This window comes from Pyrgilauda ruficollis, unplaced genomic scaffold (assembly GCF_017590135.1).
Source record: "Pyrgilauda ruficollis isolate IOZ18807 unplaced genomic scaffold, ASM1759013v1 scaffold6, whole genome shotgun sequence".
NCBI lineage: Eukaryota > Metazoa > Chordata > Aves > Passeriformes > Passeridae > Pyrgilauda > Pyrgilauda ruficollis.
Window position 1 is genome coordinate 665,374 of NW_024527710.1, and position 12,955 is coordinate 678,328.

Genomic DNA, 12,955 nt, shown 5'->3' on the forward strand with positions numbered 1-12,955 from the left:
TACTAAATTACTTATATTGAAGTAATTTCTTGCTTGAGCAGTGCAACTGCATTAACCTTATCCATTATATAAAATACTGTCAAATGATATGTTGATTTTACACAGCTGTCTGGTAATTGTCCACCACAACTCTTTCTAATCCTGTCATCAATTCTCTGCAAGTAAATCTCTCTTGAGATCTACAGAGAACTTTTGAAAAAGAAAAAATGTAATCCTACAGTGAAAGTAAATAATTTGTAACCCTCTCATACACCTTATGAATTAGTTTTATTACTTAAAGTAAAAACCACTACACTTGCTGTATAACTACTGCTTTTAATTCACAAGATTCTTTCAGTTTGTTCCTCTGGGATGTATCTTGACAGACACTATTCGTTATACTGTTAAAATTTATCTTTTAATGATGTGTGAAACTGATAAAATTTTCTCACTGGTAAAGAATATTTTTAGTGCTTCATAGTGTGTGCACCTTAGTTTTGTTGTGGAAAAAAAAAGATTATTGGCAACTATGTTATCTGCAGCTATAGTTATTCCCTACATACCTGTATTGAAAAAGTCCTTCTTGGAGCATTCCTGGTTCTTCAGAGTTGTGCAGTGCCTCAGGGAACTAAAGCCCTGCTCCATTCAGGTGGAGCTCTGGAGCTGTAAAAACTATAACCTCCCAGAACTGTTGTGAAAGCTTATCATTGAACCTGGCCAGAGGAGTAGATGTAGCTTACTAAATATGGTCAGAAAATCAGTATTTTTTCTTTAAATAGATCGTATAGCTTAGTTTTGAGGAAAGTGCACTGAATTGGCAAATTGCACGTCAGTGTTAACAGATGCATTGCATTAACACATCAGCAAACACCTACTGTAAAACTTACTTTTCTGTAACTAGTGTGCAAATAAAAGCAGTTATTTGTTTTGTAGGCTTCTGAAAACTTAAATTGTGCCGCTTGCTATGCTATAAGGCATTAATGTCAGTTTTCAATTTTGTGTTATATCATTAGTCAGGATTCAAAACACATTGAAATATTTCATATAACAAGGACTAAACCCCCTTGCATTTTGAAAATGTTGCAATAAAACTGATCCATTGTTTTCATATAAATATTCTGGAAACTTCAGGTTATGGCTACTTTGGATACAGAAGTGTCTCAAAATTGGAATGACTTGATATACCCATATGATTAAAAAATCCATTCTATAAAATAAAACAATACTACATGGAACTTACTTCTCACTAGCTAGCTGTGCAGTTTAAAATAGTGTTTTAGGTGAACTGTAAACTGCTGCAAAGAACTTTGCTTTAAAATAAGTAGTAGTCAATAAGTTATAATTGAAGTTCTGTCACTGTTGCATAACTACTGTAATCTTATCCCACCTACACATCATGGGTGGAATTGCAGTTAGAGAACACTAAAATTAAAAAATTGAGGAGGGGGAAGAAGGGAGGAATCTTAAAGAACTGGGACTCATTTTGTCAAGTTTTAATAAAAATTGAATGCTTCACTAATTAAGTAATGACTTGTGCTTTGTGTGTTTGCATATACACTGAGAGATGTTGCTGTTGGCCTTTAAGATCCAACCTCTTCCAATCAACAGCAAGCAGCAATTTCAGGAATTGCAGAACTATTTACACTCACTTTCATTAGCTCTTGCTCCTTCCACCTCTGGAAGTTGTGGCTTGTAAGAGCAGACTGGAAGGTACAGTTAGCACTGTGAGTAAAGGTGCTGTTTCTGTGGGGGTGGGAGTAACAAACTCACTGTGGTACCTGCACTTCTCCTGAGTTATCAGATATTTGATTTTTTTGGAAAATTTGATTCTGTTGTTAAAACTGTTCTAAAATTTGCAATAAGTTTTGAAGCCTCGACATGGACAGGTCTCTGGAAGTGAAGTACAGTTGGCACTACGAATGAAACCCTATTCTGCAGCAGTTACCTCATCTCCCTTCCCAAGTGTCAGCAGTGTCAAGACTTAAAAACCTGCAGTTGGGTAACAGCAACACTGGTATTAGGGCATTTTACAGAGCATGCAACCTTTAAAAATAGAAAAAAGCTTCAAATAATTAGAAACAGAATCTATTATATCTGTTGATGACTTCCTCAAAACTGTAGGAGTGCTGTAAAAATCGGTCTGGAAAAACGTACAGGGGTGTAGCAGAGTATAATAGAAGTGTGGCAATTCAGGAAGTTTTAAAAATTACTAATTTAATGCAGTAAATTGTTCGCCATTTTTAAGTGACAATATTGTCTCTCTGTGGCTTTAAACAGTTTTGCTGCAGGTTGTCATTATTCTTTTCTGTTGCTTGTTGATTTTGTTTTCAATTGGAGGTTTGTCCACAGGATTCTGACACAGGCTTCTTTTCTTCATAAAGAAATAGAATTGTGAGTGCTACTAGTTTTGTCTTCGCCTAGCCTTTCCTTCAGGATTTTCTCTTATACAGTCTTTTTTTTTTGTTTTACCTTTTTAAGTAAATTCTTGCTGTTAAAGGTTTCTAAATATGTCTGTCACCCCATTTTAAAATAGTATAGATGGAAGTGTTTAACTTATAAAATGGCTGTAAGGTTGATTGCTTGAGTTTTTATTCTGTCTTCTCCTTGGAATTATGTGCTAAATAGGTTTAACATACAGGATGACGTTTTAGTTTGAAAATTTCAATGTCTTTAATCAGTGTTCATAAGCAAGTGTTTCAAATATTTAAACTTGGGGGGGGGGCAGGAAATCCAGATTTTTATATTGAAGATTTTGGTTCAGCTCCACTTTATAGCATGTTTTTGTAGAGCTAACCAAGAGATCTGCCACTTTATAGCATGTTTTTGTAGAGCTAACCAAGAGATCTGCCAGAAACAGTGGCTATTTCCCTGCCCTCTTGTTTATCTGTGGTATAAGAAGATTTTTCAGAGGATCAGTACTTTTTTCTCCTTTAATTTTAAGATTCTCTTGATAAGAATTTTCTCTAACATGTTTTGCAGTTTTGGAGAAGTGATTTTGCTCACGTATTCTTAAAGCATATTCTTTTCTTAGTAAATATGCTGTTTTGTTTGTTTATTCTCTTTTAAATAGTATTTCAGTCTCTCAAGAAAGAAGATTGTGTACTACACCAGCTTTGACCAGCGGAAGCGAGCGAACGCAGCGTTTTTAATAGGTTCATATGCTGTAAGTATTTTTGATCACATGGATACTTCAACCTTCCTGAAGAGACTTCCATATGTAAAATGGCTTCTCAAGGGGTACTCCTTTAGGGAGGTGGGCAGATGGTCATTTCATTTGTCTCTAAGCTGTCTTTGAAAACTCTGTATGTGTTTTAGAGAAACGCTCATCATCCCTTAACTCCATTTATTTTACTACATAGGGAATGGCTTTGGCAGATGCCCTGCATGTTTTTCCATAGGGTACCATTTTCTTGAATGTTGAAAATCCAAACTGCTTACCTCTAATTGACCATGTTAGGATGAATTGCTTCTCATGTCAGTAGTGAGATTCAGACTGGGAAGGAAAAAGATTTTCCTACAGCCTTCTTAAAGTTACTACACCAAAAGCATAGTGATTATTGAATTTATTTATTTTTTAATTTAATTTTCATAGCCTACCCAGAATAATAGACAGTGTGCCACAGCTCTACTGGTGTTTGAAAGTTAATTGAGGAGGTTTGGTTTATTAGTCCTGGTTCCTGTTCCTTTTCCTGATTGGTAGCAGATGGACTGGACATATTTCTTTCTCATGATTCCTCCAAGTGCATATTTTGGTAGTAATATCTTTTATTAGATTTCTGTAATGCCAGTGAGAGAGAAAAGCTGTTAGGTTCTTAAATTTGCAGTTTTTATGCAGCAAATGATCAGGTAATAATAAAGTACTATGTATGTCCAGCTATTTGCTTGCAGGAGTGTTTTATCCTAATTAATAAATTTAAACTAGACATCTCAGCCCTACCTGAAACATGAAGGATTTGTTTGCTGGTAATCTAGCAGCTCTAGAGGGGATCTTTTCTGTATACTTCTGATTTGTAAATGGCAGGTGCAGGTGGGAAAAACAAAAATCCAAACTGCATTTGAAGTACTGTGGATAAGTATTAAGGTGGACTTGGAAAATACTGATTTCCTTTTTGTTCTGTAAGCTTTTTAGGAAATATGTAATCAGTTTTCTTGACAGCGGGTATGTGGGGCCAGTATTGCTACATGTCTTGTGCCTGTGTAATGGCCTAACTGTGGGGACTTTGAACCACATCATGACTCAGAAGGAGGAGAACATAAAAGGGAAAATATCAGAGGAAAAACAATGATCGATATTTATTGAATCTGGGTTTTACAAGTAGCAGTGCCACATGGTTAGAGTTACAGTAGTGACAGTGGGGAAAGGGAAGAAAACCTTGTCCCTTGTAAAAGAACTGCTCTAAGAGAATAGTTAATATCTATAAAGTAATTTTTAAAGCTTTTTTACATTGCTTTTTACGTATCAAAAAAAGCTTCAGCTTATCCAAACTATTCACATTGGGGTTTTTGTGTTGTTAGGGTGTTTTTTTATTTGTGTATGTTGCAGAAGGAAAGCACTCTGAAGATTCATCATATTAGATTAAAAATGAAGCTAAGTTTTGGTTGCTGACTTTTCATTGATACGGATGAGTCAGAAAATGTCGCCCTGATTTTTCTTAATGGAATTCACTGCTTTTTAGGTGCTGAAGACATACTGTAATGTTTTCCTCTTCATTTCATTATCCTTCCTCCTTCAGTTATTGCATTGCTCTTGACATCTGAGATACTTTTGATTTTTTTAGGAACTATGGATTTCAGGAGCTTTTGATTTTTCAGGAGTGTTCAGTGTTTCTTTCCCTCTCCTCTTTCCTTTTTCTGTTTCCTCCTGGTGTCTTTGTTATGAGCCTTTATGAGCTGTGTGGACAGACAATGACCAGCGTTATGCTCAGAATGTCATGTGTGAATGCCTTTGAGCAGACACAGCTTTGAAGGGCCAGAACTTCTGTCAAATAAAACCTGCAGTATTGGGAGAACGTGGTGCAAATTTGCTTCATGCCCCTAATTCCTTGATAAGATGAAAACACATCTTTTTCCAGAAGTTTTCTGAACTACCCTCTAAGGATCTTTTGTCTATAAGCAAGACTTTAAGCTTTCAATGTAAGCTATTTTACAGTAATTCATGCAACATTGAAGTCTCTCACTTGAAGCAGTATGTGACTTTTTTTTCCAATTTTCTTCTTTTAAAGTATGGGATTGACAAAAACAAAGTTTTTGTTGACTTCTGTTGATAGCTGAAACTTTTCTTTGTGTAGGCATGTCTTTCCTGATCTGTGTATGTCACAGGAATTGGTCATGAAGAAGTATAACATGCATTCTTACAAGTTCAGTGTGCTGGAGGAAGTTCCTGTTGGCTTCAAGACTTGTCAGGCTCAGCGCTGATTTATTTTTTTTCCTTCTTCCCCCATCCCTTTTAGGTTATATACTTGAAGAAAACACCAGAAGAAGCTTACAGGACGCTTTTATCTGGATCTAATCCACCATATCTTCCATTTAGGTATGTGAACACAAGAAATGAGGCTACTTCTCTGTTTTGAAATTTGCTAAAAATTTTGGGGTTTAGATTGCCTCCCAAAAAGGTGTTTCATGTCTGATACAGGTATTGTATTAAAATGACTTATCTCCAGAAAAAATATTTTTTACATCTCCTGTAATTACTTTCTGTTTGTGAGAATAATAAATAATTTAGATTGATACAAGTCTTAATTATGACTCAGTCTAGCAAACTGTCAGGTTTTGAAAGTAATTCTTAGCATGTTTTTGATATAGCACTTAAACCTTTTCTTCATAATGCATTGTTTTACTATTTGAAATTCATTCAAATATTTGAAATTACCTAGTCCCTAGCTAGTGAGACTTACAGGATTGAAGTGGGTTTTATGCTGTTATATTTTCTCTATTTTATAGAACAGGTACTGATATTAAGGTTACAGAATGTTTTCAGTGAATCATAAATAGTTTCTATCAATCTGTCTTTAAATTCTGTACTCAGGTCACATTGAGGCTTGAATCTAAGGAATTTTAGCTATCATGCCTATCTAACAGAGACTTCAAAATATTGTTCATGGTGTGGACTATGAAATGCCCTTTTGCTTTATGAATGAGAATACCTCATGGTATTCTTATGCAAACACTGGCAATAGAATGCAACTTGCAAGAAGGTCAATATCCTCTCTTTTAGGGGAATCAGCATTTTGCAAGTAGTGTTCACTGTTAGCCAATGCATTTGTAAATGTAGACCTACCTTGTCTATATCAAATTCCTCTGATTCTTCAGCCACTCAGCAAAGGAAGATCAGATTGTCTCTTCTTATACATTGCACAGAAGCCAGATGCAGAATAAACTGCTGGGCTGGTAGATTTTTTTTTTTATGTCAAGACCAGTTTGACTACAAAATCTCAATCATCTACATTTAAAGAAAAGGTATTAAATCAGTGAGAGCTTTTATTGACAGAGAATTTATACGCTGATCTGATCATTGATAGCTCTCCAGAGCCCAAGAAATTTACTGAGCTACTGGTATCCATATTTTTTTCAGCTAATCATAAAAGATACTTGGTACAATGCATAAAAAATGAGTTATTTTAAACATGTCAGTGTATTTTAACATCTCCAGGTTCTGTATAAGATACAGGGGTCATGATCTGCACTAAACAATGTCTTGTGTGTGCCTTAGCATTGCTTCCATGAAGATCTGCTTCATGACCTTCCCAGGCACAGAGGTGGTACTCACCAGCCTGCAGTTCTCTCCCTTTGTACCCTTTTTAAAAATAGGAGTTTCTACTCACTGGGGACTGAGCCTGTCTGCCATGACTTTTCAAATATCATGGAGAGTGGCTTTACAACACCAGCCAGATCCCTCAGGACACTGAGGATGGATACATCTCATCAGGCCCCATAGCTGAATAGCTGTATCTTGTTGACCAACTAAAGAAATTTACTGTTTGGAACTGTAGTAAATTGATATGTCTTCAGGTTTTTCTCATCCCTGCCAAGGTGAAAATTAAGGTGTGTAGAAAAGAGGTTTTGACAGAGTGAAGAAACTTACTTGTCAGGTACCAAAATGGTAAGACAGAAAACTTGGGAGGAATAGTGTGTTCGCAGAACAGTCTTACAGGACCCTGTTTGCTCCAGTCAAAGGCTATAGATTCTTTCCTTGCAACTAATTCCTTATATACTGATAGTAGTAGCAATGATAAGAAAATGCTGTTTCTGCTTGACTGGTAAGGACTAATGAAAGTAATTGTCTCTGATTTCTTGTGAGGCTGATTGGAACCACAGTAACAAATTTAATGACACAAAACAATTTCCTGTTAAGTATTAATTGATTATTCATAGGTAATCCTTGTGAGTTTGAATTAATGAAATTTTATTTCAAAATAGGATAGTTAGCTACTCTGGAATCATCAAAGGAGGGATCAAAAAAATAGAAGACACATCAAGATTTTCTGGAGATAATTTTGTGTTATATACAAAAGAGCTTTTTGTGTTTCCCTGGGAGGAGTACACTATCCAAAAACATAGAAGAAGGCCAAGTCCAGCAAAGGGACTACTCAGGTTTTGCTGTCTGGGTTGCAAAATGATTACAAAAGAATAATTGTTTAATTCCATTTGTCAGCTTTAGGAGAACACGACAATAAATTGATGGAGTAGGATATTCTGAAACATAATTGCTTTGCAGTCTTTTTCCAAGTGTTTCAAGCTCTAGGTTGCTGTGAGAGAAATTATTGTCTAAAGCTAAAGCTTTTGACAATTATGGGGTTTTAGTGGTGGGTTTTCTATGGTGTGGGTGGGATCTGGTATGTGTTTGGGCTTTTGCCGCTCCATTTGGGTTTTTTAAGGCAAAGCTTTGGCGATGTTAGAGGGAGACATTCTTCTTGAGCCTTGCTGTCTCTAGAAGGAATACAGTGTTGGGAGCTTTTGCTAGAATAATTAAACATCCTCATTTCTTGAGTATTCTTTCTTGTGTGGGGTGGGGCTGGAAGGCACTTCAGTTTCTTTTGCATCTACTTTGGACTATGTCATCTCTTGTCTCTGGAATGGAGCCTAAATAGATTCTGTTACCTACAGTGTAGTTTATCCTGCTGGGGAAGATGGGTGTGTAATGTGGCTGTACTGGAAGGGAGACAAAGAAATAAAGGGCAGGCAGGGAGGAAATAAAATAAAGGATTGTGATGAGACGCTAGATGAGAAATGGGAAGTGTGATAGGGAGGGGCTATTTGGGTATGGGGTTCACAGGTGGATGTTAGTATATACAAGGATCTCAAGAATTACTGGTGCTGAGAGAAGGGCAAGTAGATCTGATGAGGGTCTGCAGTGGGACAATCTGGATTAAAATAACTAAAAACAACCAGATGTCTTACCTTTTTGCTCATGTTCTAAGGTCTATAAAGGAGGTAATTTGGAGATACTAATCATTGCTGTTCAGTATTTACTGACTTGAATTTATTCTTGCAGCCTGGAACTTAGATATTATATAACTTCTGTGATATAGGTCATCTCGGTTTAAATAGTTTAAGAGTTTGTCAGTGAGCAATGATCAGTTAAGTGTTACACTTGTATTTAACAAATTTGTTAATTTGATACATGAAGTGTCCTCTATTTGAAAGAAAAATAGACAACTTCGAAAAGAAATTCCCTTCTTTGTAGGGGAGAAGCTACAGCATTGTCAGATTCTTTGTGGAGTACTGAAGTAGGTTTACATGAAGTGAGCACTGGGAAACTGATCTACTTTCATGTAGCTGAGTGACCTCAAAAAGCCCTAATCGGCTTAGGTCTTCAGCTGGTATTTCATTTAAAGACAGCTTCAGCAAATACAGTTCAGGGGTGGAAAAAAATCAGATTGCTCCTCTTACAAAATTCAGGGAAATATGTTTTGTTTTTATAATAGAAAAGCTAAAGATAACTTGGCAGGATAAGGCACTACTGTCTTTGAGACACTTTTGTCTTATTTTTGGCTGATTCACTGTCACTTGGTGACGCTCTAGTCTCTTGAAGATCTTATACTGTATCTTCTCACTTCCATTTAAAAAACAGTGCTAACACCATTTAAAATTGTCAGGAATACCAGTTGCCTACTGAGAAGCAGAATTTCAGATTTTTACCTCAAAATACTTTGTATTGACAAAAAACCAAATATATTTTAATATTATTATGTTCAGTTTCTCAATGATGACATGAATTTCAGAGACGGATTTTAGTTCATAGCTTCTGGGGTTTGTTTCTTTATTGGCAAGTGCTGGGGAAACAAATTGTTTTGTTATTGACAGTGTTTAGGGGTTTGGGGAAAGGGAAAGCATTATGCAGTATTGAGGTCAGCTACAACTGTGAAATCGGATGTGGGATATGCAACTCTGTAATGCCAGCTCAGATTCCTACTAAATCTGCATCTCCTAGAAACACACATTTTTTCTCATTTTGAAAGTGAATAGAGTTCTGTCACTGTTTGAAAAGTAAGGTGGCTATTCATTTGAGCATAAAATACTCCAAGAATACTGTAATGAAACATGTGATCAGTTCCTACTTTAATGGTGCACATCAGGAGAAATGAGAGATTGGAGACGTGGATGCTGGAGGCAGTCCATGTCAGCTGCCAGCAGCTGTGTGCAGCTCACTGGTAACAGCTGGCTGTGGGAGCTGTAGCTGAGGATACTGTACACCTGGAATTGTACATCTGGGTCAGCTTCACCAACCTCCCTCCCTCTTTTGTAGTATTTCTTATTAATGGATTAGGGATTATGTGGTTTTTTCCCCCCAGCATAGTTTTAATATACAGCACGATCAGATGCCTTATCAGTCAAAGAAGTAATGATATACATACAGATAAAATAAACGCTATATTATTGTTACAACAAAATAACATATAAAATAGAACCTGTCTGCTACAACCGTATCTTCTATTCCTGTTTCTCTAAATATTTTATTTTGTGGTTTGCATTTGTTGATTTTATTTCTGTCAGCCCCTCCAGAAAACTGGTACAGCTTTTAAACCCTTTCTGCTATGTACATGTTCCCATTAGGGCCCTTAATTTTTTTTCTCACAAGACTTTTTTGTTTGCCTAAAGAATTTTGTGCTAAAATGATCTGCTATCATGTGATATTCAAAATAATAATGTTAATCCATTATCTGTCAAAAATGTATTGTCTGTAAAATTCATATATTAAGTTTTGATATGTTCTGCTTATTCAACATAATGAAAATACTTTATGGCTTCTCATTTTTAAAACTTGTCTGTTGGATTTGGATATGGAACATTCATACACACTTCAGAGTTCCCATTCCAAAACATTATGGTTAAGTGTGTTTTAATAATTTAATAATTGGAAAGCATTTTTAGATGGCCTGCCTGCAATATGACACTACCAAAATAGTAGCTTTTAATTTTCTTAAAACCATTTTCTATGAACACTGCTTGCTCAAAACTGCTTAACTTTCTCTGCTCTTAAAGAATAGGAGAGAATTTTCTACTCTTAAAGTACTTGAGATTGAAGGAGCGTATCACAAACTTCATACTACTTACAGCAAGTTTTATCAAAAAAGGAAAGTTTTCAATGAAAGATTGAAATTTTGAATCAATTATAGATTAAATATGTATCTGTCTGAACCTAAAATTTTACTATTCTTTTAAACTGCAGTTCTTAGGACTCAATCTAATATAGCAGAGAGAAAAGATATAAAAGATTTCCTTAATGAGTGATAAGGAAATAATCTGCTCAGGCAGAGTTTTGTGAAAATCAAAGTGCAGACATCTGAAGCACACTTCGAAAAGTACATTTTCATTTTTCCACAATGCCTTTTTTTACTAGTGTGTATTTGATGGTGAGTCTCACTTCATCTTTTACAGACAAGTTGTAGTTTTCATGTGGTATACTGAGGTCAAGAAATTTTAATTATATCGGGATAACTTTTAATCACATCTGTAATTGGGCATCAAAATGGAAGCCTGTAAATTAATTCCAAACTATTAGTCTTATTTGCCTGCCCCTGTTAGTGTAACTCAATTAAGACTTGAATAATGGTTAAAGCAAGCTGTGCTTTATTTGCTACTATCTTTACACAATCCAGAGAGGATGCAAACCTTCCTGTTCCAGGATAGCATAAATAATTTTGTAAAGAGCTTGTAATTACCTAATGTAAAATATGCACCTAAAGGAGCTTGCAATCTCTAACTGCATTTAATCTGAGCTGCATCTTGGGTAGGGGAGTACTTTAGCCTGAACAAGCTTCTAAAAAGATGTCTTTGGACTTTAATTCAGAGTTCTCCAAGGGTATTGAATAGCTTGAATGTATTCTGTTGTGTTCTGCCTTTGCCCTAGTTCTTAAAATAATTTTGTGTATATTAAATTCATTTGTATTAAATCTATAGGGACGCTTCATTTGGGAACTGCACATACAATCTTACGATCTTGGACTGTTTACAGGGAGTAAATAAGGTAATAACATCTTTTCTTAGCAAAACAGGTTCAAATTGATTTTTAAAACATGAAGAAAAATACTGTTTAAATAGATTGTAAAACCTGGTTTCAGAGCAGATTTGTGAGTGAGTAGTGATGAAACCTAAGTTACTGAGGAGTGTGTTTGAGTACTGCTGGCAGAGCAAGGTTGCACTTTGACTGCCTGGCCTGGCCTTTGACAGCTTTTTGAACTTCACCTCATGAAGTGGAACATGAAAATGCACCAGGGCTGGCTGGGGACAGCTCTTAATGCAAGACACTATGCTGGGTCTCCTGATAGATCATTTATAACCCCTGGTGAGAGGGAATGACAGGCTGATGAGGTCAAGTGAAACAGATACCTAGGAATCTTAAATTTGTGATTTAATCAGAACAGTTTTTGCATGTACTTGGCCCCTGCTTTCCCCAAAACACTTGTGTTTGGTGCTGATCTTTTCAAAATTTTTTAAAACCAGTGAAAACTAATGTATCTTACTAGTGGTTTGATGTGTCACTTTAAGTAGTCCTGAGCTATGAACCTCCAGTATTGTTCTCTTAAAAAATTTTACATCAGTTCTTAATTGGGGACCTTTAAATTTTGTTGATCATTTCTCATTGGTCTTGGTGAAGGGAGCAGGCTATAGGAACAGTGCTGTACAGATACTTTATAGACCACTTGTAATTTTAAAAAGTGGCAAAACAAGTGTTTTTTAAAAATTGGAAAAAGTGATCAAGCTTAATATTTTTAGTTCTGTGGGGGTGGGAAAGGAGCTGTCAGTTACCAGCAAGACTGTAATTTGTGAGGCATTCTACAGATCTGAAGATCTGAAGTAGTCAGTGCAATCACTGTAATTTATCTGCAGCTAATACATCAAAAGGACGGTGAGAATCAGTTTTTCCTCCTTTGTTCTCATAAAATTTATTATTTAATTTTTGTCTAGTTCAGAGTTACAGAGATTCTAGTTCAGTTACAGAGGTTAAAACACTTTGGGCAGAAAACATATGCCTTAATTGAAAGTAGTCTTAGTTTACCTGGATAAATTGGGTGTTTGTGTGTGTATATGTCATATACATGTAATTCAGGGGGCCTGCAAGTTGTGGAGTGCAGCCAGCCTGCCATGCTTCAATGAAATACATTTTTCAAAATCAGCTGTTCAGACAACCTCTCAGTATCTTAGGTTTCATGACAGGTCCAGTCACTGAGCCTGTCTTGTCTATAACAAAGCTATTATTCATTTGTCCTAAAAATGGCCTGTATGTAGCAAACAATGGCAGTCTGATTATTGGTTTTAAATCATAGATCTGTGATGTGTTCTTATCACACCTTAATTCCAGAATTTTGTGCAATATCTATGTTTTTCAAAATGCAATTGGTTCAGTATAAATATGTGCTGCAGAAATGTCTTCCATGAATTTAGAATAAATATGGGCTATGAATTTCATATTTGTAGAAGTGTTTTCAAAATGGTTATTATATACAAATCTTTAGTACAAAAGTGGCATAATTAA

At 35.8% G+C, this 12,955-nt stretch overlaps 1 protein-coding gene across 3 annotated transcripts in view; it reads left to right on the forward strand.

Moving 5' to 3' along the window:
• CDC14A (cell division cycle 14A) overlaps positions 1 to 12,955 on the forward strand; it is a 52,504-nt gene that overhangs the window by 15,508 nt on the left and 24,041 nt on the right. For all 3 annotated transcript variants that reach the window (XM_041483044.1, XM_041483045.1, XM_041483046.1), the window contains exons 4-6: positions 3,050 to 3,142; positions 5,430 to 5,509; positions 11,380 to 11,446. In XM_041483044.1, coding sequence (XP_041338978.1) covers positions 3,050 to 3,142; positions 5,430 to 5,509; positions 11,380 to 11,446 — 240 coding nt within the window. The remainder of the gene's footprint in view (positions 1 to 3,049; positions 3,143 to 5,429; positions 5,510 to 11,379; positions 11,447 to 12,955) is intronic.